The sequence below is a fragment of the Geotrypetes seraphini genome, chromosome 2 (genome assembly GCF_902459505.1).
Source record: "Geotrypetes seraphini chromosome 2, aGeoSer1.1, whole genome shotgun sequence".
NCBI classification, from domain to species: Eukaryota; Metazoa; Chordata; class Amphibia; order Gymnophiona; family Dermophiidae; genus Geotrypetes; species Geotrypetes seraphini.
In genome coordinates, this window is record NC_047085.1 from 99516714 (window position 1) to 99539620 (window position 22907).

General features: G+C 44.2%; 1 protein-coding gene across 6 annotated transcripts in view; it reads left to right on the forward strand.

The window, feature by feature from the left end:
- Positions 1-22907, forward strand: part of EYA1 (EYA transcriptional coactivator and phosphatase 1) — a 329665-nt gene that overhangs the window by 47443 nt on the left and 259315 nt on the right. For all 6 annotated transcript variants that reach the window (XM_033934041.1, XM_033934043.1, XM_033934039.1 and 3 more), the window contains exon 4: positions 20919-20996. In XM_033934041.1, coding sequence (XP_033789932.1) covers positions 20919-20996 — 78 coding nt within the window. The remainder of the gene's footprint in view (positions 1-20918; positions 20997-22907) is intronic.

The window sequence follows — 22907 nt, forward strand, 5'->3', positions numbered from 1 at the left end:
TCTGGGTATCATCGTAGACAATATGATGAAATCTTCTGCTCAATGTGCGGCGGCGGCCAAAAAAGCAAACAGGATGCAAGAAATTATTAAAAAAGGGATAGTTAACAAGACTAAGAATGTTATAATGCCCCTGTATTGCTCCATGGTGAGACCTCATCTGGAGTATTTCGTTCAATTCTAGTCTCCTTATCTCAAGAAAGATATAGTGGTGCTAGAAAAGGTTCAAAGAAGAGCGACCAAGATGATAAAGGGGATGGAACTTCTCTCGTATGAGGAAAGACTAAAAAGGTTAGGGCTCGTCAGCTTGGAAAAGAGACGGCTGATGGGAGATATGATTGAAGTCTACAAAATCCTGAGTGGATTAGAATGGGTACAAGAGGATCAATTTTTCACTCCGTCAAAAATTACAAAGACTAGGGGACACTCGACGAAGTTACAGGGAAATACTTTTTAAACCAAAAGGAGGAATTTTTTTTTCATTCAAATAGTTAGGCTCTGGAACACATTGCCAAAAGTTGTGGTAAGAGCAGATAGCATAGCTGGTTTAAAGAAAGGTTTGGACAATTTCCTGGAGGAAAAATCCATAGTCTATTATTGAGAAAGACATAGGGGAAGCCACTGCTTGCCCTGGATCAGTAGCATGGGATATTGCTACTCCTTGGGTTTTGGCCAGGTACTAGTAACCTGGATTGACCACCATGAGAACGGGTTACTGGGCTTGATGGACCAATGGTCTGACCCAGTAAGGCTATTCTTATGTTTTTATATATATATACACTAAAACTTTTAAAGCACCAAAAGGATCCAATTTGTACCCTCATCAACTAGCATTTCCATCTTTCCCATGTTAACCCAAACAAGAAGGTCTAAATTCTAGTGTTGCCCTATTGTATGCATTTAATAATACCGTATTTTCACGCAAATAACGCGCACCCGTATAAAACGCGCACACGGGTATAGCGCGCAGAAATCACGATGATATGTACAAAAACTTTGGTATACCGCGCTCACGGGTATACCGCGCATGCTGTCCGACGCTCCTTTCGCCCGCCCTGACTTTCCGTGCGCTGTCCCGACTCTCCGTTCACCCCCCCTGACTTCCGTGCACTGTCCCCCCTTGAAGGTCTGTCCCCATTCTGAAAGCCTGATGCCCCCCCCCCGACGTCCGATACATCCCTCCCCCCGAAGGACCGCCGACTCCCCAACAATATCGGGCCAGAAGGGAGCCCAAACCCTCCTGGCCACGGTGACCCCCTAACCCCACCCCGCACTACATTACGGGCAGGAGGGATCCCAGGCCCTCCTGCCCTCGACGCAAACCCCCCTCCCCCCCAACGACCGCCCCCCCCAAGAACCTCCGACCGCCCCCCCAGCCGACCCGCGACCCCCCTGACGACCCCCACGACCCCCCCACCCCCCTTCCCCGTACCTTTGGTAGTTGGCCGGACAGACGGGAGCCAAACCCGCCTGTCCGGCAGGCAGCCAACGAAGGAATGAGGCCGGATTGGCCCATCCATCCTAAAGCTCCGCCTACTGGTGGGGCCTAAGGCGCGTGGGCCAATCAGAATAGGCCCTGGAGCCTTAGGTCCCACCTGGGGGCGCGGCCTGAGGCACATGTCCGGCAGGCAGCCAACGAAGGAATGAGGCCGGATTGGCCCATCCATCCTAAAGCTCCGCCTACTGGTGGGGCCTAAGGCGCGTGGGCCAATCAGAATAGGCCCTGGAGCCTTAGGTCCCACCTGGGGGCGCGGCCTGAGGCACATGGTGGGCCCATGTGCCTCAGGCCGCGCCCCCAGGTGGGACCTAAGGCTCCAGGGCCTATTCTGATTGGCCCACGCACCTTAGGCCCCACCAGTAGGCGGAGCTTTAGGATGGATGGGCCAATCCGGCCTCATTCCTTCGTTGGCTGCCTGCCGGACAGGCGGGTTTGGCTCCCGTCTGTCCGGCCAACTACCAAAGGTACGGGGAAGGGGGGTGGGGGGGTCGTGGGGGTCGCCAGGGGGATCGCGGGTCGGCTGGGGGGCGGTCGGAGGTTCTTGGGGGGGGCGGTCGTTGGGGGGGAGGGGGGTTTGCGTCGAGGGCAGGAGGGCCTGGGATCCCTCCTGCCCGTAATGTAGTGCGGGGTGGGGTTAGGGGGTCGCCATGGCCAGGAGGGTTTGGGCTCCCTTCTGGCCCGATATTGTCGGGAAGTCGGCGGTCCTTCGGGGTGGGGGTGCGAGTGGTCCTGCCGGGGGGGGGGGGATGTATCGGACATCGGGGAGTCGGCCGGGCAAGAGGGCTTGGGCTCCCTCTTGCTCCGATCGTGGATGCGGGTGCGGGTGGGAGCGCGTGCGAGCGGTCGTTCGGGGTGGGGGTGCGAGCGGTCCTGCTGGGGGGGTGAATCGGGCGTCGGGCGGGGTGGGAACTATGTTTTAAAACTTTTGTATACTGCGCTCACGCATATAACGCGCGAGGGGTATGCGCGGTAGGTAAAAACGCGTATAACGCGCGCGTTATATGCGTGAAAATACGGTAGTTCTGATTTACAATACTTAAGGAAAGTAGCAGTGGTATACCTGGTATACTTGACACCTGGGGCCGATAATTTTTTCACACCCCATCTTCTGTATAAAAAATATTTTTAGTAATAATCCACAAGTCACATAACAGAGGTACACCTAGGAAAAATCAGCATCTTAAACTCTGCAGTAAGCACTAGAACATCAGTACTCCCATTGTAAAAATAAACCAGCCAGATTAGTATGGGTTGATCCTGCATAGTTAATGCTAACAGAAAACCATGTCCTTTTCATACACACAGAACACAGATACATTCTCACCCATTATGGAATAAATAATCACAGACTAAAAATATAAATATGTAGACAAAAATTAAACTGAACCACCAAGAAGCCAGATTCTGCATACAGTGCAACATTACAAAAACAATAGACATCCCCTAATATTGTACAAAATTAAAAAAAAAAAAAAAAAATAGCAGATGCAAATTTGAAAAAACTGACAAATAATAATTACCACTTTACTAATTAACAAGTAGAAATAAAAGAAAAAAAAAATAAGAAAATACAGTACTCCTCAGAAATTCACGGGGATTACGTTCTCGGAGTGACCGCGAATGTTGAAAAACCGCAAATATCGGATAGAAACATAGAAACATAGAAAGATGACGGCAGAAAAGGGCTATAGCCCATAAAGTCTGCCCACACTACTGACCCACCCCAATAAGTCTAGATGCTAGTGAGTCGTCTTACGTAGGGATCACACGTACATGTCCCATTTGCTCTTAAAGTCAAGCACGCCGGTGGCCTCGACCACCTGCACTGGAAGCTTATTCAAGTGATCTACCACCCTTTCCGTGAAAAAATACTTCCTGGTGTCACTACTAAATTTCCCCCCTCTGAGTTTAAGCGGATGCCCTCTTGTGGTCGAGGGTCCTTTGGGGAAGAGGATGTCATCTTCCACCTCGACACGTCCTGTGATATATTTAAATGTCTCAATCACGTCCCCCCTCTCCCTGCGTTCCTCAAGAGTGTAGAGCCGCAGTCTGCTCAGTCTCTCTTCGTACGAGAGACCCTTGAACCCCAAGATCGTCCTAGTGGCCATCCGCTGAACCGACTCGACTCTAAGCATGTCTTTACGGTAATGTGGCCTCCAGAATTGCACACAGTATTCCAGATGAGGTCTCACCATGGTTTTGTACAGCGGCATTATGACTTCTGGTTTCCGACTGACGAAACTTCTATTGATACATCCCATCATTTGCCTTGCCTTGGATGTGGCCTTCTCTACCTGCTTGGCAGCCTTCATGTCTGCACTGATGACTACTCCCAAATCTCGTTCTACTGAGGTTCTAGCTAATGTTACTCCATTTAAGGTGTAAGTTCTGCACGGATTTCTGCTACCAAGGTGCATGACCTTACATTTCGTAGCATTGAAGCCTAGCTGCCATGTTGAGGACCAGTTTTCCAACGTACGAAGGTCCTGTGTCATACTATCCTCTAAAAAGCTTTCACTTACTATGTTGCACAGTATTGCGTCGTCGGCGAATAATGTCACTTTACCCTGTAGCCCTCGTGTCAAGTCCCTTATGAATATATTAAAAAGGAGAGGACCCAGGACCGAGCCCTGCGGCACTCCGCTGGTCACCTCTGATGTTTCAGAGAGGGTACCGTTGACCATCACCCTCTGAAGTCTACCACTCAGCCAATCATTGACCCATGCAGTTATCGTCTCACCCAACCCCATTGATTTCATCTTGTTTAGTAGCCTGCGGTGTGGGACGCTGTCAAAAGCTTTGCTGAAATCCAAATATACTATGTCCAGAGACTCTCCTGAGTCCAACTTTCCTGTTACCCAATCAAAGAAGCTGATGAGGTTGGATTGACACGACCTACCCTTAGTGAATCCATGTTGACTAGGATCCCTAAGATTCCCCTCATCCAAGATCGTGTCCAACTTATGTTTAATTAGTGTTTCCATGAGTTTACATACTATCGATGTGAGACTCACTGGTTGGTAATTCGCGGCCTCTGCCCTGCATCCCTTTTTATGCAGAGGAACAACATTCGCTGTTTTCCAATCCAGGGAAACTCTCCCCTTCTTTAGGGAGAGATTGAAGAGAATGGCTAATGGTTCCGCCAGGACATCGCACAGCTCTCTGAGCACTCTTGGGTGCAATTCGTCTGGACCCATGGCTTTGCTCACCTGGAGTCTTGACAATTCGCTGTAGACATCAGTTGGTGTGAACTAAAAATTCTGAAATGGGTCTTCCACGCTTGACATTGCTTCCAGATGTGGCCCTTTCCCTGGTGCCTAGCAGGTAAAAACCGAGCAGAAGTATTCATTCAGTAGTTTGGCTTTATCGGAATCTGTTTCCGCGTAATTCCCATCCGGTGTTCTGAGGCGTACTATCCCGTTTGTGTTTTTTTTTCCTGTCACTAATGTACCTGAAGAAGGATTTGTCCCCTTTCTTAATGTTCTTTGCTAGAGTTTCTTCCATTGCGAGCTTGGCCTCCCTGACTGCTGTTTTGACTGCTGCAGACCTGGCCCTATATTCAATGTTAGCTTCTGCTGCAGACCTGGCCCTATATTCAATGTTAGCTGAGTATTGTAATCAGTGCGTGGAAGACAAAACACCTAAAACCCCTTGTCGCCTGCTTGCCCCTAAACCTCGCGTTTTCGGCACTCCCCCTTCTCCTCTTTTCCTGCTCCGGCCCCGCCCTCTCACCAGCACCAAATGAATGCAGTTCTTTCTCCCTCTTCAGCTGAAGTGCCCCCCTTTGGATATTATCACGAGGCTCTCTCCTCTCTCTCCTACACACACACACCTGCCCACAGAATCGCTCATCCTTAGCTGTCGCTTCCATTCAGCAGCAATTTTACCTTCAGGGAAAATCCGCAAATTAATGAGTCAGCAATTTCGGAACCATGAATTTGCGAGGGTACACTGTACTATTTTATTGGAGTAATCCATTTTTCAATTAGCTTTCAGAGGCCAAAGCCTCATTCTTCAGGTCAGTACAGTAAACTGATGTTACAGTATCCTGTCTTTGAAGAAAGGGTTTTGGTCTCTGAAAGTTAGTAAAAAATGTATTAAAATTAGTCTGCCTTCTTCTCTGCCCCTTCTTTCCACTGTCCTTCCTCTCTCTCTGCCCCTTCCATTTAATGTCCACCCTCTCTTTCTCTTCTATCCAGTGTCTGACCTCTTCTTTCCATCCAGTGTCTACCCTCTTCCCCTTCCATAAGACATCTCTATTTCTATGCCCCTTCCATAAACTATATATCCTGTGCCCTTTCTCTCCTTTGCACATGATTCATTTCAGCTTTACCGCTTCTCCATTTTCTCTCTCTGTTGCCATCCCCTCCCCATGCACTGGCATCTCTCTCTTCTCCTTTCCTTCCTTTCTTCCCATCCTACCCCAAGGTCTGGCATCTGTGTTTTCTTCTCTTCCACCTCCCTCATCCCCTGGCATTTCTCTCATGTCCTTCCCTTCTATATCTCCCTCCCCTTCCATTCTGTGGCATCTCCTCTCCTCTCCTTTCTTTCTCTCTCTCCCTCCTTTACCTCTGTTCTGGCATCTGTCTCTTTTCCTTTCCTCCCCCTACCCTGGCATTTCTCTCCTGTCCTTCCCTTCTATCTCTCCCTCTCCCTGCCATGCACTGGCATCTTCTCTCCTTCCTTTCTCTCCCTCTTTCCTTTCCCCTAGGTCTGGTATCTTTGTCTCCAGAGATTCTGACAGGCTGCTCATGGCTTCCGTTGCACTTTCCTTCTGCTGTGGTCCACCCCACCTCTGATTCAACTTCTTGTTTCTGCATGGACTAACCTTGGCAGAAGGAAAATGCAGTGGAGGTCACAGACAGCCTGTCAGAATTGCTGCAGCACCGGTGATACTCTGTAAAGCATAATTACATTTTAAAGTTAGATCAGGAAGGCAAGGGTGATGCTGGATAATGATAGACAAGGGAAAGACATGCCAGTGTACAGAGACCCCCTAAAGCCAAGGGGCCCAGGGCAACTGGCCTGTTTGGCCCTTCCTAACACTAGCTCTGTAGAGATGAAAACTGTAACTGAATTGAAGAAAGCTTGGACACATACATAGGATCTCCAGGACGGGATAGTAGATGGCATGGATGGGCAGACTAGATAGGCCATATGGTCATTATCTGCCTTCATTTTTCTATGTTTCTGTGTAAATCAGAGCAGTGCCATTGGTTCATAAATGGATGACTAAAGGCTTCTTTTATTAAGGTGAGCTAATGATTTAGGTTGCGCTAAATGCTAATAAATCATTTTATTCCTATGGGTTTCTTAGTATTTAGCATGTGCTAATCATTAGTGTACACTAAGGATTTGACTCTATAAATGGCACCTAACTCATAGGTGCCGTTGAGTGTGGTTATTAATCAACCAATAGATGCCATTTACAGAATCATGCCTGGGGCATTTAAGTGGGGTTAGTGATTTTTTTTTTAGTACATTAGTGATTTTTTTTTTATTCCGCTTGTACCTTGCGGTTCAAAGCGGATTACATAAGAAGAGAACTGGACATTTCCAGGAGGGTACATGACTTTGGAGAATACAGGTTGAGGGTATAGACTTAATAACAGAATAACAGAATGAGTGTATAGACATAATAACATTGGAAGATAAATCAGGTTACATTACATTACTTAGCAAATTGTCTGTTTCCATATGATGGTAGGTAATCGGTTTCGGTAGGATGATTTAGGTTCCAGGTAGCTTTGTTGTCTTTATATTTTTTATTTTTTTTTTATTGGTCGATTGAGGGTATGGTGCCAGGGAGTGCGCAGAACCTGGTCGGTGTAAGGGAGGAGGAGAGGGAGATTAGGAAGATTGTAATGGTATTGAATAGTAGTGTTTTGATTTCTAGGGGAAGAGGAGAGGGAGGTTAGGTAGATTGTATATACTTTTTGAATAGCAGCGTTTTGATTTCTTTACGGAATGCTTTGAAGTCAGATGTTGAGGTTAATAGTCTGGCGATGGAGGGTTTGAGTTTTGCTGCATGCGTTGCTATGAGGTTATCATAAAGCTTTTTACGATGAGTGCCATTGAGTGGTGGGTATGAGAATGATGTCAGTGTTCTTTTTGTTCTGAGTGGAAGGTTGCAGTTTAGGCGATCGTTTAGATAGGCAGGTGCAGTACTGTTGATTACTTTGAAGATTAGACAGTATAGTTTGAATTGAATTCTGGCTCGAATCGGTAGCCAATGTGAGTCTAGGTAGGCATTGGTGATGTGATCAAATTTTCCGAGGGAGTAGATTAGTCTGAGAGCTGTGTTCTGAACGGTCTGTATTTTTTTGATCATGTTTGTAGGGCATAGTAGATATAGGATATTGCAGTAGTCCACAAGACCTAGTACCAGGGATTGTACAATGATTCTGTAGTGTTCTTTGTCAAAGTATTTCCTTATTTTTCTTAAGTTGCGCATTGTGAAGAATGCTTTTTGGGTAGTTTTGTTGATTTGAGTCTGCATAGTGCAGCATCTGTCTATCAGCACTCCCAGGATTTTGAGGGAGGTTTGGATTGGGTATTTGATTGCTTTAATTTCCAGGTCTGTTATGGATGGGTTTTTGTTCATTTCAAGCATTAAGAATTTGGTTTTGTCCGAGTTTAGTTTTAATTTGTGGTTTGTCATCCATTTTTCTACTTCGTCCAGTATTGTTTCCAGGTGTCCTGTTGAGGTGTGGTCTTGGGTTTCGAAGGGGAGGAGAATAGTTATGTCGTCTGCATAGCTGAATGATGTTACATTTAGGTTGTCTAGAGCGGTACCGAGGGAGGAGATGTAGAGATTGAATAGAATGGGTGAAAGTGGAGATCCCTGCGGGACTCCGCATGGATTTGACCATGGGTTAGATTTCGTATCATTTTTCTTAACTCTGTACGTTCTTGTTTTAAGGAATCCTTGGAACCAGTTGTAAACCACCCCTGATATCCCTATTGCATCAAGTATCTGGAGTAGTATGGTATGATAAACTAGATCGAAGGCGGCGGAAAGATCTAGTTGGATAATTAGGATCCTGTGTCCTTTACTGAGGTATTGTCGGGCTATGTCCAGTAGTGTTGCTAGTAGTGTTTCCGTGCTGTGGTAAGATCTGAATCCTGATTGAGATGAGTGAAGTATATTGTGGTCAGCTAGGTAGTTGGTGAGGTATTGAGCCACCAGTCCTTCAATCAGCTTGACATATAGTGGGATCGAAGCGATAGGTCTATAGTTGGTAGGGGTGTCTATAGGACCTTTTTGGTCTTTCAGTAGGGGTGTGATTATAATCTCTCCAAGATCTTGTGGGAATTGGCCTTCTATGAGAGTGCTTTGTATCCATTGCGTGAGGCTGGTTTTGAATTTAGGGGAGGCATTTGTAAGTAGATACGATGGGCAGTAGTTCAAGTCGCATGAGGTGTGGCTGTATTTTTTGTATAGTCGGTTCAAATCAGGCCATTGTAGAGTTGGGAAGGTGGACCATGTTCTGTCTGCAGTTATGGCTTCTTCCGTTGTGGGGGTTGTTATTAACTCATCGAGTGTGGTAATTGAGTTGTTGAAGGTAGTTCTGATTTTGATGATCTTGTGTTTGAAATGGTCTGCTAGTTGGGAAGCTGTTGGTGTTTTATTGCCTTGAGTGGCAAGGAATGGGTTTGTGTCCGTAAGTTTTTTTACTAAGTTGAAGAGTGTTTTTGTGTCGGAGGTGTTTGTACCAATTAGTTTGGTGTAGTATGTTTTGCGCTTTTCCTTGAGTTTGATATTATATAGTTTGATTTGGGTTGTCCAAGCGGTTTGGTTTGGTCATTTCTCTTTTTTCTCCAAGATCTTTCAAGTTGTCTGCAATGCCTTTTTAGTAGGAGGAGTTCGGAGTCGAACCACTTGTCTGAGGGTCTGCAGGTTCTGTGTTTGGTTTTTTCTGGGGCTAGCTCGTTCAAGGTTGTTTCACTTAGGGTGCACCAGTGTTTTACGAAGTCTGTGGGGTCAGTGGGGACGATTGCAGGGTCCACTTTGTCCCAGAATGTGGCTGGTTCAATTTTTTGTCTAGATTTGAAGGTTGTTTTTTTGTGGTTTAGATTTTATGTTATTTTGAGGCCAGTTGATTGTGAAAGTGTATTTGAGGTGGTCTGACCAAAGAGAGGGATGCCAGGTACCGTTGGCGATGTGAATATTCGGGGTGTGGAAGTTATGAGACGCGAATGCTGCTATATCAAGTTGGTGGCCTTTTTCATGCGTGGGTTCAGGATTGAGGATCTGGTAGGATAGGGCGTCGAGGTATGAGAGTATTTTGTTTGCTTGTTTGGATGTGTGGTCTTCGAGGTGGAGATTGATGTCTCCTAGGAGCAAGTTGTATGTGGAGGTTAGAGAGTTCTGGAATAAGAATTCTTCAAGTTCGAGTTTTGAGGTGTTCCATTTTCCTGGAGTGATGTAGCATAGCAGACAGTTCAAGGTGCCTGTGAGTGTATTGTCGGAGAGTTGGCATGCAAGAAGGTCTAAGTGAGGGGTTGATTGTTTGTGTAGTACTTTTAGGTTGAGGTTGTTTTTTACTAGAATCGCTAGTCCTCCCCCTCGTTTGTTTTCTCGACAAACCAGCTCTAATTTGTAACCTTTGGGGCAGAATTCGGTTATGCATGGGTCCGAGTTGGATGTTAGCCAGGTTTCGGTTAGGAAGAGACAGCTTAGTTGTTCTTTGATTATCCAGTCTTTGATTAGATTTGCTTTTGGGCTAATTGATCTTATATTCATGTAGGCACAGGCTAACGAGGTGTGTTTTGTGTTGGAGTTAAGGTTGCAATTGAGGTAGAGGATATTTTTTGGTGGTGTTTGTTGTTTTTGTGTGGTGGTCTTGTGCTTTGGTGGAGGTCGTTTTCCCCAGACGGTGGGTATGTGATCTTGGCTGGTCAGTGGGCAAGATGTTAGGGTTCTGGTGGTGTGGATTTTTCTGGGTGGATGTGGTTGTTTGTAGGTTGCTGTCAGAATTGGGATGGGTGATAGGTGATATCCTGTGGTTTGCCAGTTTGAAATGAGTAGTGAGAGTATTAGGAGGGCAAGTATGTTTTTGAATGCGTGATTTTCCTTTTTTTTTTTTTTTTTTTTGTGGGGTGTATGGAGAGAGTTTCTGTTCGCTCTCCTCTCTGGTGAAGGTAATCGCCTATGTGTTTAGATTCCGGCTTGTGGTGGTGTATGAGGAGTCTGGTCGGGGAGAGGGGCGGAGCAGGGCTCCCTCGCTGCCTCTCCTCTGCTGGTCTCTGGGCTCTACGGGCCGCCTGTAGAGGTGAGGGGGCTCTGGAACAAATGGCTGCGCTGTGGAAATTAAAGTCGGGTCCCTCGCAGGTCGGGGAGAGGGGCGGAGCAGGGCTCCCATGCTGCCTCTCCTCTGCTGGTCTCTGGGCTCTGCGGGCCGCCTGTAGAGGTGAGGGGGCTCTGGAACAAATGGCCGCGCTGTGGAAATTAAAGTCGGGTCCCTCGCAGGTCAGGGAGAGGGGCGGAGAGGGCTCCCACGCTGCCTCTCCTCTGCTGGTCTCTGGGCTCTGCGGGCCGCCTGTAGAGGTGAGGGCACCTCTAGGCATCCTAGTGATAGGCACCAGTATATTTTTCTGGCCTAATTTACCAGCACCTAACACAGATGCCACAGTCATACCACACCTATTCTCTGCCCCTAACCATGTTTTTTTGTTAGGTAGGTGCTGTTAGGCACCTCGACAGGCATCACTAGGTGCCATGCAGAATTCTGTGTGCCACTTTAATTGAGTGTTTTTTGGTTTTTTATTGGTTTTTAATGACATGGTCAACTACCACGCCATTTTATTTATTTATTTTTTTAACTTGAAGTTTTATTGAGTTTTAGTAAAAATACAAAATGGAAAAAGGTGTACAAGGGTCATAAGAACAATCAAGGACAATCATATAAAGGCAATATCAAAGAAATCAGGGATTAATGATAATAGATAATATAATACAGTAAGATGGTCAAGCATGTCCAATCATGTTACATAAAAAGGGAAGGTTAAAGTGGTAGGAAGAGAAGACAAGGGGGGTGAGGGAAATAAAAGTAAAAGAAGGGAGAGAAAAGAGTAAAAAAGGGAGGGGAGGAGAGGCTAAATGAATGAAAGAAAGGGGAAGGAAAGGGAAGAAAAGAAGAAAGAAAATCCCTCAGAGGTCAAGGAAAGAAAGGAGAGAAAGAGAAGAGAAAGCTAGAAAAGAGAATCAAAGAAGGTTAAGATAGTCTATGAAGGCAGACCATTTTAGTCGAGCCTTGGAAGACATGGGTGTATAAGTGGAAATCAACAATTCACATTTATGTTGAAGAAGCACTGACTGAAACCAAAAATGGATTGAAATAGATTCAAATGACTTCCAATTAGAGAGTATAAGTCTTAATGCTATAATAATAAGTGTATCAAATAAAGTGTGTTGAGTTTGAGGTAAGTTAAGTATAGGAGCCTCGGATTTTAGTAAAATAATTGAAGGAGAAAGAGCAGCATGGATGTTAAAAATCCGACTGAGATGAGACCATATGTCCGACCAGAAGGACTGAAGTACAGGACATTCATACAACATATGAAGCAATGTGCCAGGGAGAGATTTACAATTCCAACATCTATTTGATGGAAGGAGACCAGCAATATATAGCTTTTGGGGCATCCAGTTCGTTCTATGATGTAAGAAAAACATTGATTGGGTTGAGTTTGCAGAGGAAACTGTTCTGATGACTGTAGACCAAAGAGTGGTCCATTGCCTGTCTGATATTGGGTGTCCTACATCGAGTTCCCAGGTTTTACGTAGTGAGGTGTCAGTTTTCGTATAGAGGGTGATAAGTAATTTATACATTTGAGACGCAGCATGACCTGTTGTAATAATCAGGGAACAGTGTGAGAGCAAAGAAGGGGTTCAAACAACTACTGATTGTAAAATTTTTGATTTAGTGATTACACTAGTTAGTTGTAACCACTGGTAAAAAAGCCGAAGCCGGTAGAGCAAATTTGCTACTTAGTTCTGCAAATGTCAGAAATTGTAAGGCTGGTGTACAAATGTCGTTGAGGGACCACATCCCCAATTTAGCCCAAGAAGACCAAAAAATTGGTGCTTTGTCAATTAAGAAATGCGGATTGAACCATAGTGAAGTTAAAGAAGAGGTACAAATAGAAATTTCAAGTAGTTTATCTAGCTCAAGTAGACAATAAACAGATTGGGAGATGATATGGTTGAACTCGTAAAGTTTTGAGTGGGATGTCAGCAGTGCAATTAGCGACGGAGAGAAAGTACAGAGGGAGTGTTCCAACTGTAGCCAGAGAGGACAATAGTCAAATGACAAAGAAAACCATTGGCTAGATTGTTGTAGAATAAAAGCCTTGTGGTATGTCAGAAAATACCACGCCATTTTAATCAATTAAAAAAATTAAGTTGCAAGCTAGTTAAATTTCACTAGGCATCGCTAATAAGGGCGCTGTTATAGAATCTGGCCCTAAATCCATTAGTGCAACTTAGTAAAAGAAGGCCTAAGCTTTGGTATATTTCTTTTTTTAAATAATTTTTATTAGCAAATGCAACACAGATGATACAGAATCCTCCGATCTCCAGGAGATGCAGTTTAAGATATTACACAGGGTATATTTCTAACATAGAGAAATTCATGACCCAGAGTTTTAAGAAATTAGCTAAACAGGAGAAAATATGGAGATCTTTTTTTTTTTTTTTTTTTTTACTACCGTGTTTCCCCGAAAATAAGCCCTAGCTTAATTTTCAGGGTAGGTCTTAATATAAGCCCTAGCCCTGAAAATAAGCCCTAGTCGTAGGCAGTTGTGCTTTCCCCTGCTCCGCCCCGCCACGCAGCCAAACCACCAAACCCCTGCTGACCCTCCATCCTTCCCTCCCAACCGATCCCCGCCGACCGCGACCATAAATACCTTGCTGCAGAGGAGTGTCGAGCCAGCAGCACTCACAGGCTGCTTCGTGGCTTTCTCGCTGGGGCCGTCTGTATACTGATGACATCATCAGTACACAGAAAACCCCAGCGAGAAGGCCACGAAGCAGCAAGGTATTTATGGTCGCGGTCGACGGGGATCAGTTGGGAGGGAAGGATGGAGGGTCATCGGCGGTTCGGCTGCGCGGCGGGTGCTCAAAAGTTATATTGCACGGGGGATGGGAGGGAGGGAAGGATGGAAGCTGGGCAAGGGTTCTGCTGCACAGGGGGATGGGAGAGAGGGAAGGATGGAAGCTGGGTAAAGGATTTTGCTGCATGAGGGAAGGATGGAAGCTGGGCAAGGGTTCTGCTGCACAGGGGGATGGGAGGGATGGAAGGATAGAAAGATGTTGCAGAGGGAAGGCACAAGGGGATGGGTGAGAGGGCAGGAAAGATGTTGCACATGCGGGGGAAAGCAAAGAGGAAGAATTGGGCTGAAGGAGAGGAAGTTAGAGATGATTATGTACATGAAAAAAATAAGCCCTAGTGCCTTTTTGGGGCCCCAAATGAATATAAGGTACTGTCTTATTTTCGGAAAAACACAGTAATTACTCCTTAAGTGAAATTGTGTTTGTTTACACTACTTTGTTTTTGCACCTGTGTTCCCAGATGGTTAGCAGTATTTATTTTATACAATTTTCTATACTGTTCTCCCAAGGGAGCTCAGAACAGTTTACATGAATTTAGGCAGGTACTCAAGCATTTTCCCCTGTTTGTCCCAGTAGGCTCACAATCTATCTAATGTATAGGGGGCAATTGGGGTGGTGGGGGGGGTATTAAGTGACTTGCCCAGGGTCACAAGGAGCAGTGTGGGTTTGAACCCACAACTTCAGGGTGCTGAGTCTGTAGCTTTATCCACTGTGCCACACACTCCCCACAGTGGTTTTTAAGTATTGTTCTCAGCATCATTCAATCTATTATTTACTGTTTGATTATGATCTAGGTGGACCGCTGATGAAGGATATTACATTAGCCAAAACATGGATCATAGGGTCTTCACCCTTCATATAAACTTATGTGGTTTAACCCTTTGGCTACTTGCTTTCCAGTTATTGGATTACACAATTATTCAACATATTACAACTACAACATAAGAACATAAGAATTGCCACTGCTGGGTCAGACCAGTGGTCCATTGTGCCCAGCAGTCTGTTTCCGCGGCGGTCCTTAGGTCAAAGACCAGTGCCCTAACTGAGTCTAGCCTTACCTGCGTATGTTCTGGTTTAGCAGGAACTTGTCTTACTTTGTCTTGAATCCCTGGAGGGTGTTTTCCCCTATAACAGCCTCCGGAAGGGCGTTCCAGTTTTCCACCACTCTCTGGGTGAAGAAGAACTTCCTTAAGTTTGTACGGAATCTATCCCCTTTCAACTTTAGAGAGTGCTGTCTCGTTCTCCTACCTTGGAGAGGGTGAACAAGCTTGCCTACAAGATTAATATAAATATTGTGACACATTTCTCATGGACTGCAATATTTGTCAGCTGGATTGTCTCCAATGGACTATTTATTCACTGTTTTTAATTAATTATTTTTAATTGATTTTTTTAATTGTTTGTTTTATTGATTGACTCACCTGTTAGAATAACCTTGATTGCTTTAGCCATCTGCTCCATCTTTTTTCTTTTGTGGTGCCTCCAATTATTGAATGGAGTTTTGAAGTTTTTTTGTTTGTGTGGTTTTTTTGTTTTGTTTTTGTATAATGTCTAACAGGCCTTGACATTTTTCTTTGTTTTTAGGGGAGAGATGAGGGTTATATTTCTGGTAAAATACCATATAAAAGCCTTTGAAACCTGGAATTAACTATCTATGTCCTCACCATTGGTGAACAACATCTAGATAAATTCAAGATAAGCCTGAAGACTTTTTTTATTGCGTGACGCCTTCACTTGTATTTAGAGTTATCTTCTCTTCTTCTTGTCTTTTTTTTTTTTTTCTCCTTCTATTTTTCTTTTCCTCTCTTACGCAACCAACCGCATTAAAAAAAAGCGACCCTACCCAATATGTTTCACCCCACACCAACTTTCTCCTTCTCTTCTCAAAATATGTAACTTTTCCCCTCCTTTCCCTTTTACCCTCACTTTCAAGTCTGTCCAGTTAATGTCTTTGATGTTCACTCTAATTATTTTAAATATTTATTATTTTATTTTATTTTTTCTCTCTCTTTTTAAAATTTTACTGTTAACCGGCCAGATATTTGTTGATGGTCGGTATATTAAAAAGTCAATAAACTTGAAACTTGTTTTACCTAAGTGTTCATGTTAAAAAGTTTTTCTGATGATTTCTTTGCAATATTTGTTAATGTTTTGATATTGTGAGGGACATTTTAGAAAGGATGTCCAACTCAGAATGTTGTCATCCCAGTTAGTAAGCAGGATACAGCCTGTTCTAAAATATATGTGCGGTGGGCATCCATGTTCTGGAAAAGTTCAGCATGACATTTCACGAACTGAAACATCCAAATTAGGAACAGAGCAAAAAGAGAGACATGGATGTCTTTGTGGCAGCAGAGGCATGTTTGCTGGCTTTGCTATTCTAAGCACTAAAGCTGCTCTTTGAGTCGCTCTTTAAAGCTTTCAAGTTCATGCTGAGGATGCTCCTTATCTTAAAAATTTAGATTTGAAGTTTACATATTTTTGGTGGAGTCTAGGGATTTAACTTTCCTGCAAGGCCCTAGGGCATGCCCAACTTATACTTTGGTGTCTTATTATAAAATGGTCACACAGTTCTCCAACTAGAGATATAGCCTAATGGGTAAAGCAGCCATCTGACAGCCAGAGCAGAGATGCAGAGAATGCTGGTTTATATAAGAATATAAGCGTTGCCATAATGGGACAGAACAAAGGTTCATGAAGCCTAGTATCCTGTTTCCAACAATGGCCAATCTAGATTACAAGTACCTGGCAAGATCCCAAAAGAGTAAAATAGATTTTATGCTTATCCTAGTAATAAGCAGGGGATTTTCCCAAGACCATCTTAATAATGGCTTATGAACTTTTTTTGTTAGGAAATTATCCAAACTTTTCTTAAACTCTCCTAAGCTAACTGCTTTTAACACATTCTCTGATAACAAATTCCAGAGTTTAATTGCATACTGAGGCCAGATTCTCTATAGGGCACTGATATTGGCGACTGCCTGAAAAGCAGCCCATAGTAGCATTAGGCAGCCTAAAGAACCTACAAAGGCATGATTCCAGTATGTATTATTTAGGTGCTGGTAGGTGCTTTAATGTTGCAGTTTTTTTCTTTTTAAATGGTATTTGTTAATTAACTTAGGTGCTGGAAGCTTCCTCTCTGCTACAAACCTCCTGTTTTGCAGCAGAGGAGAAAATTTCTGGGTCAGCGACAGGTAGCATGGGAGAATAACTACCCCATTGGGGACCCGTTCAGCTTGAAGAGAGATGCAGGACTTTGGGAACCAAGTCAGAGCTTTCTATATGCAATTCCTGAGATAGTTGAACCTATGGGGGAGGGGAAGAGAAAAATGCCTCACCTGATTTGGGGGGGAGAGGGGTTAGGGAGAAAGCTTCTGAACTGATGGGAAGGGAAAGGAAGGGAGAAGAGAGAGAAGCCAGACTATGGGGAGGGGAGGAGGAAGGGAAGGAAAGGAGATGAGAGGGGAGTGGAGAGATGCCAGAGGCTAGAGCATGGAGAGGGAGGGGGAGGGGGAGATGGAAAGGGAAAAGAGAGAGATGTCAGAGCATGGGGGAGCAAGATGGAAGGGAAGGAGACAGAGATACCAGTCCTGGAGGGAAGAAAAGAAAGGAAAGGAGAGAGATGCCAAACCAACTATGGAGGTAGGGGGAGAGGACAGAGATGCCAGACTGGGATGGGATAGTACCTATACCTGAAACTCCTTAACCCCCTATGTTTCCTGTTTGTCTGTATGTTATGATTTTAAGCTCTACTGAGCAGGGATTATCTCTTAAATGTTTTAATGTATAGTGCTGTGTACATCTAACAGCACTATAGAAATGATTAGTAGTAATTGTAGCACTAGTAGACATAGAAGGGAAGGAGACAGAGATGGCGGGAGGGACCTTAGGCGCCTGAGCCAATCCGGCCCTAGGATCCTGTGGGTTGGGCAGGGGAGAGGCGGGCCCGCCTCATTTGGATGGAGGTGGGCCTGCTGGCCGGATGGTGCGAGGACTCATCCGGACAACTTGTGGGTAAGCCCAAGGGGGGTTCCTGGGTGGGGGATTTCATTGGGGTCCGGTGAGGGGGGCTGGGGCATTTTGATGGGGGGGTCGTTGGGGGGGGTCCAGAAAGGGGTTGGGTACTCTTCTGCCGTAATCATCAGGGGTGGGGTAGAGGGGTCTACTGGCAGGAAGGGTTGAGCACTTTCCTGCCGGCAATCATTGGGTTCTGTGGGCAGGAGGGGTTGGGCACCCTCCTGCCGCGATGGTCGGGGGGGAGATGGGATATTGGCGGCCCTAGCCGCGGCCGCTATACTAATCGCGGCAGGGAGATCCCTTGCCACAATTAAGTATAGTGGCCGCGTCTAAAGAATAACCCGATTCTGTAACTAACGTCTGCAACATGGACGTCGGTTACAGAATCGGGTTTAGTTTGGGCGGGTGTAGGCCCGATTCTGTATAGGATGCCCGGGACGGGCATCCTATGCCGAATCCGGGCCTAAGGGTCCCGTTTACAAAGGTGCGGTAGTGATGCTGCTGTGGTAAATTTACCAAAGCCAATTCAGTTCCTATGGGCTTTGGTGCATTTACCGCAGCAGCATTGCTACCTCAGCTTATAATAAAGATTACTTCCTTCTCTTCTGTTATTATACGGTTTAATATATTTTACTACAAGAGACTGTCACCTTTACTCTTGTTTTGGGAATTTTGACCTTTTTATTAGGGTTTATCCTCTTGTTCTTAATTTCTCTTAATGCCTGCCATAACATGAAAGTTACACTGTCAGTTCAAGGAGAAAATACTTATTTTGCAGTTTGTAGCTATGCTGTGTTTCAGCCACCATCTGATGAATGTGTTTAATAACTGAAAAAGATTAATGCAGTCTAGTCATGATCAACCCTTGCAATATTATATACCTCTCTTACCTTGCACAGTTTGATATAATAAATTATGACCACTTAAAACTGCCTTCATATACACATTAAGCTGATACATTTTTTGTCTATATAAATAAAGCTTGTTCTGACTTTGTAAGACATTGTAAGCCAAGCTGAATGACTTCATTCTGTGAAAGCAAACCGCTGTCAAGGATGTCTTTTGTTTGGGGATCGTACTAATCAATAATAATAAAACCCTTAGCATGCATGCACACTTAAAACTCTGTGCCTCCATGCCTGTGTGCTTCCATGCCTCCGCATGCGCAGTAGAATAATCTCACCTTTTGCTGCCAATCACCCGTGCCTGGGTCAGCTGATTCCTGACTTCTGCCCCGATAGCCGACGCTGGCTGCCTTCTGCCGGCTATACGCTGCCAGGACTCCTCTTCTTCTCACCCGTGGACCAGAAGTAGCAGCTCAGTGTGATTTTAACTTAGTCACACAGCTGCCGCTAGCTTTAGCCACAGTTTCATCAAGCAGCCACGGGGCCTTTTCTAGGCTGGCCTACTTCGATGATGTGAGGCAGGCCGGTCCAGCAAAAGCCCTGGGGCTGCCTGATGAAACCGCGGCTAAAGCTAAACTAAAGCTAGCGGATGCTGGACAGGGGGAGCAAGGAAGGGAGAAGGGGTACTGCTGGACAGGGGGGAAGTAAAAGGAACGGAGAAGGAATACTGCTGGACAGGGGGAGCAGGGAAGGGGTACTGCTGGACAGGGGGAGGTAAAAGGAAGGGAGAAGGACTACTGCTGGACAGGGGGAGCAGGGAAGGGGTACCGTACTGCTGGACAGGGGGGGGGAGGTAAAAGGAAGGGAGAAGATGGGGGAGGGAAGGAGGACCTGAGGAGATGCATGCAGGAGGCCCTGGAAACATAGTTAAAAGCACAGAAAAATAAAGTCACCAGACAACAAAGGTAGGGAAAATGATTTTATTTTCAATATAGTGGTTGAAATGTGTCAGTTTTGAGAAAGGAAAGATGTTAAACTTTAACTGTGAGGGTCGCAGAAAAAATAGGGTTCTTGGAGGGCTGCAGAAAAAATAGTTAATGTTTTATTAAAGAAATGACAATTTTACATGAAGTAATAACTCTTTATAGTTTATAAATCTTTCCTTTAACGATTTTACCTCATGCAAAATTGTCATCAGTAATAATAAAACCTAAGAGAAGATTGATGGGGAAAGGGTTTTTTTTTGCGTGAATACCTGCACATAAGTCAGGCACCAAATGGAACCTAATTCAAAAAGGGGGGCCTAATTCGAAACACACCTATGATATGATCCTACCTACGCCTACCTACGTAAATGATTAGGCAGCGAATTCCAGAGAGAAGGTGCAATGACAACAAAATTGTTGGATCTCAGCGTGTTGATTGATTTTAGTGATGGTACGACAAGGAGATTCTGTGACGTAGAACGAAGCGATTTAGAGGGACTATAAAGAATTAAGAGTCTATCAATGAACTCTGGTTGATAATTTGAGCGAGTTGTAAAAGTTAAGATTAAGATTTTGTACCTAATTCTATGTTCAACGGGTAGCCAGTGTGAATTGAACAGAAGAGGAGAAACATCACCAGCAACTAAAGTAGCTGTCGCTATAGAATCGGGCCCATAGTGTGTCAGCAGATAAAGTTTGCAAGGCTTATCTGCTGTGTCCCCATTTTCCCTTTCTGTTAAAAACCCATAGATTCTACTTTTACCCAGGATTCCTTGCCACTCTGGACCATCTCTGCTTATCTCAGGCTTTCTTCAACTGCAGTATTTATCTTTGCCTCCACTACTTTTCTTTGGAGGCTGTCATTATTTAATCAAATAGCACAAATGAGAAATAAAGGGTACTTAGAGGAACTGAGATGCTCAGGATTCCTCACCTCTTTTACAAGGAATTATGAAAAGTGCAGTCTTTTCATTAAAAAAAAAAAAAAAAGAGCTGATTCAATTTACTCTTTCTTGGCTCACTCCAAATTTTCCTTATGAGTGTACTTAACATCATAAAATATATTGAATGTGAAATGGAACCTGTCAGCTAATCTCTGGCATTATTTTCTCATAAACCTCATGCAAAACTGGAGAATTCACTTAGTAAAGCCAGTTGCCACTTTCATTGAACTTGATGCCCTATGTTCACTAGGTCATTCTCCTTAAAACCTTGCCTTTGTTTTGGGATTGAGGTTGCCCTTAAACCAACCATGTCTCTTAAATTTTGCAGCAGATATGGATAACATGGCAGCCGTGGCCATTGCTTAGTACACAGAAGTTCATTAAGAACTACTATTAATAAAGGCTGTTGGGTTCATGTAATGCCTTGTTTCATTTTGCCATCAACCATTTGTTGTCTTCAAACAAACATTACCACTTTATTCAGATAGTGTTTCAGTTGAACGTATTTTGTATTTCTAGTTAAAACAGAGCCAATGAGCAGCACTGAAATTGCCACGACAGCAGCAGACGAGCCATTAGACAATTTCTCAGGATCAGGTAAGAGATGAAATATGCCACAAGATGAGTAACAAACCACTGTTTGGCAAAAACTTATATTCCTTATTTGGCAAAACATAAATAAAATATTAATTTATCCCTTTTTTCTCTCTTAAATTTACCCTGATTCATGTTCTTTAGTCTGTAAATCATAGCAGGTATATAAGAAAGAAGCATTTTTATTCCTTTAATTATTTTTATTTTATGTTTTACTTCTTACCTTTTGCCTTTTCATCTCTGTTTTATTTTGCATGTCTTTTTCAGACACTTTGGGGAAAATTCTATAAATGGCGCTCAAAATTCAGTGTAAAAAAAAAAGATTAGTTCTGAAAGGTATTCCATAATGGGTGTTCAGGATCGGTGCCCTTTATAGAATAATGTGTAGTGCTAAGAATCATTCAAACTTTGTAAGGAGTTACACCAACTAAAAAGCAGGTGTGCAAGTTGCAGGCAGATTCCCCGAATTCTATAACACAGCATGCATTTTAAGGGAACACCCCTGGTCTTTCCACAGTCAAGCCCCCTTGCAGATCTGCACAGAAACATGCATTATTCTATAAATGGGCTTGCAAGTGTGTTTTTGCGTGGATCTGCAATTGCTGCCCTGCTTTGTGGCTGTTAGAATGCTTTTTTACACTGAAAATTCAGCATAGAAGTAGTGTCTAACATTCACTTCTATATGTAGAATTTCCCCATTTAAGGGTTATTTTTCTATAACTGGCCCTGAAATGACAAATCTATAATCTTAGGGGCCTGTATTTACATGCTCCTTGCACACATAAATGTATAGAATGCTAGCACTTGCTATTAGCTCCAGCAGGGTGCCTAAGAGCTCTTGTACTGGTGTGCATAAATGCAAGGGGAATGTATACTTGGGTGGAGAATTGGCAGAACATGGGTGGAGCTCCCACTTCTGCACTTAACTTTCAGAATTTTATAGGTTGCATGTGTCCTAAGTCTATGGCTGGTGTAACTGAAGGCATGTAAATGTTAACATACCAAAACAGGTTATTTTAGGTTAGTATTCTATAATGAAACCTAAGTGTCCAAGTGCTGTTATAGAATAGGATCCTACCACACCTCCTTGGGGAACCTACATGGAGGTGCCGAGTTGTAGAATTATAAGGCGGCGGACATTCATCCATCTTGAATCTAGTTTATAAAGAAAAGCATGATCACTTGTACCAGCCTTGTAGCACTTGTATGCATAAGTCATACTTTTCTGTAATCCATGTCCATTGAATACAAAAGAATGATCAAAGAGAAATGCTCCAAACATTACTCCCAATCAATCATCCCAACTCCATCCCTGAACAGCAATAAACTCTTCAGACTAGTCAACTCCTTATTTGACATCAACTCACCTAAAAGCTCCCCCACAGATCTTCCACCCTCCCCGACAAACCTAGCTGACTAGTTCGCCAAAAAAATTCATAACTTAAAAACCTCTCTTGCAACAACAAGCACCAGCCCATCAATCCATCTACTTACCCCAGACAATGAAGATTCAACCGCCGACATGATCTGGAATCGCTTCGAAAATCCAGATTGGAACCTATTTCTCGAGCTATACTCTAAATATTCCAAATCCAATTGCCTACTAGACAACTGCCCACCCTCCATCATGAAAATAGCTCCCCCCCCCTTCAAAGCTGAGCTCTTTAACTGGGTCACTCTCTGCCTGTCCACCGGCTACTTCCCGCTGGAACTCGGCCACATCCTCATATCTCCAATTATCAAAAACCCCAAAGAACCACTCTCTACAGCCGCCAACTACCGACCCATTGCCAACATACCCTTCTTCCTCAAAATTATGGAAGGCCTAGTCAACCATGACCTCATGTCATACCTTGAGACTTTAACATTCTTCATGACTCCCAGTCTGGATTCCGCACAAACTACAGCACGAAA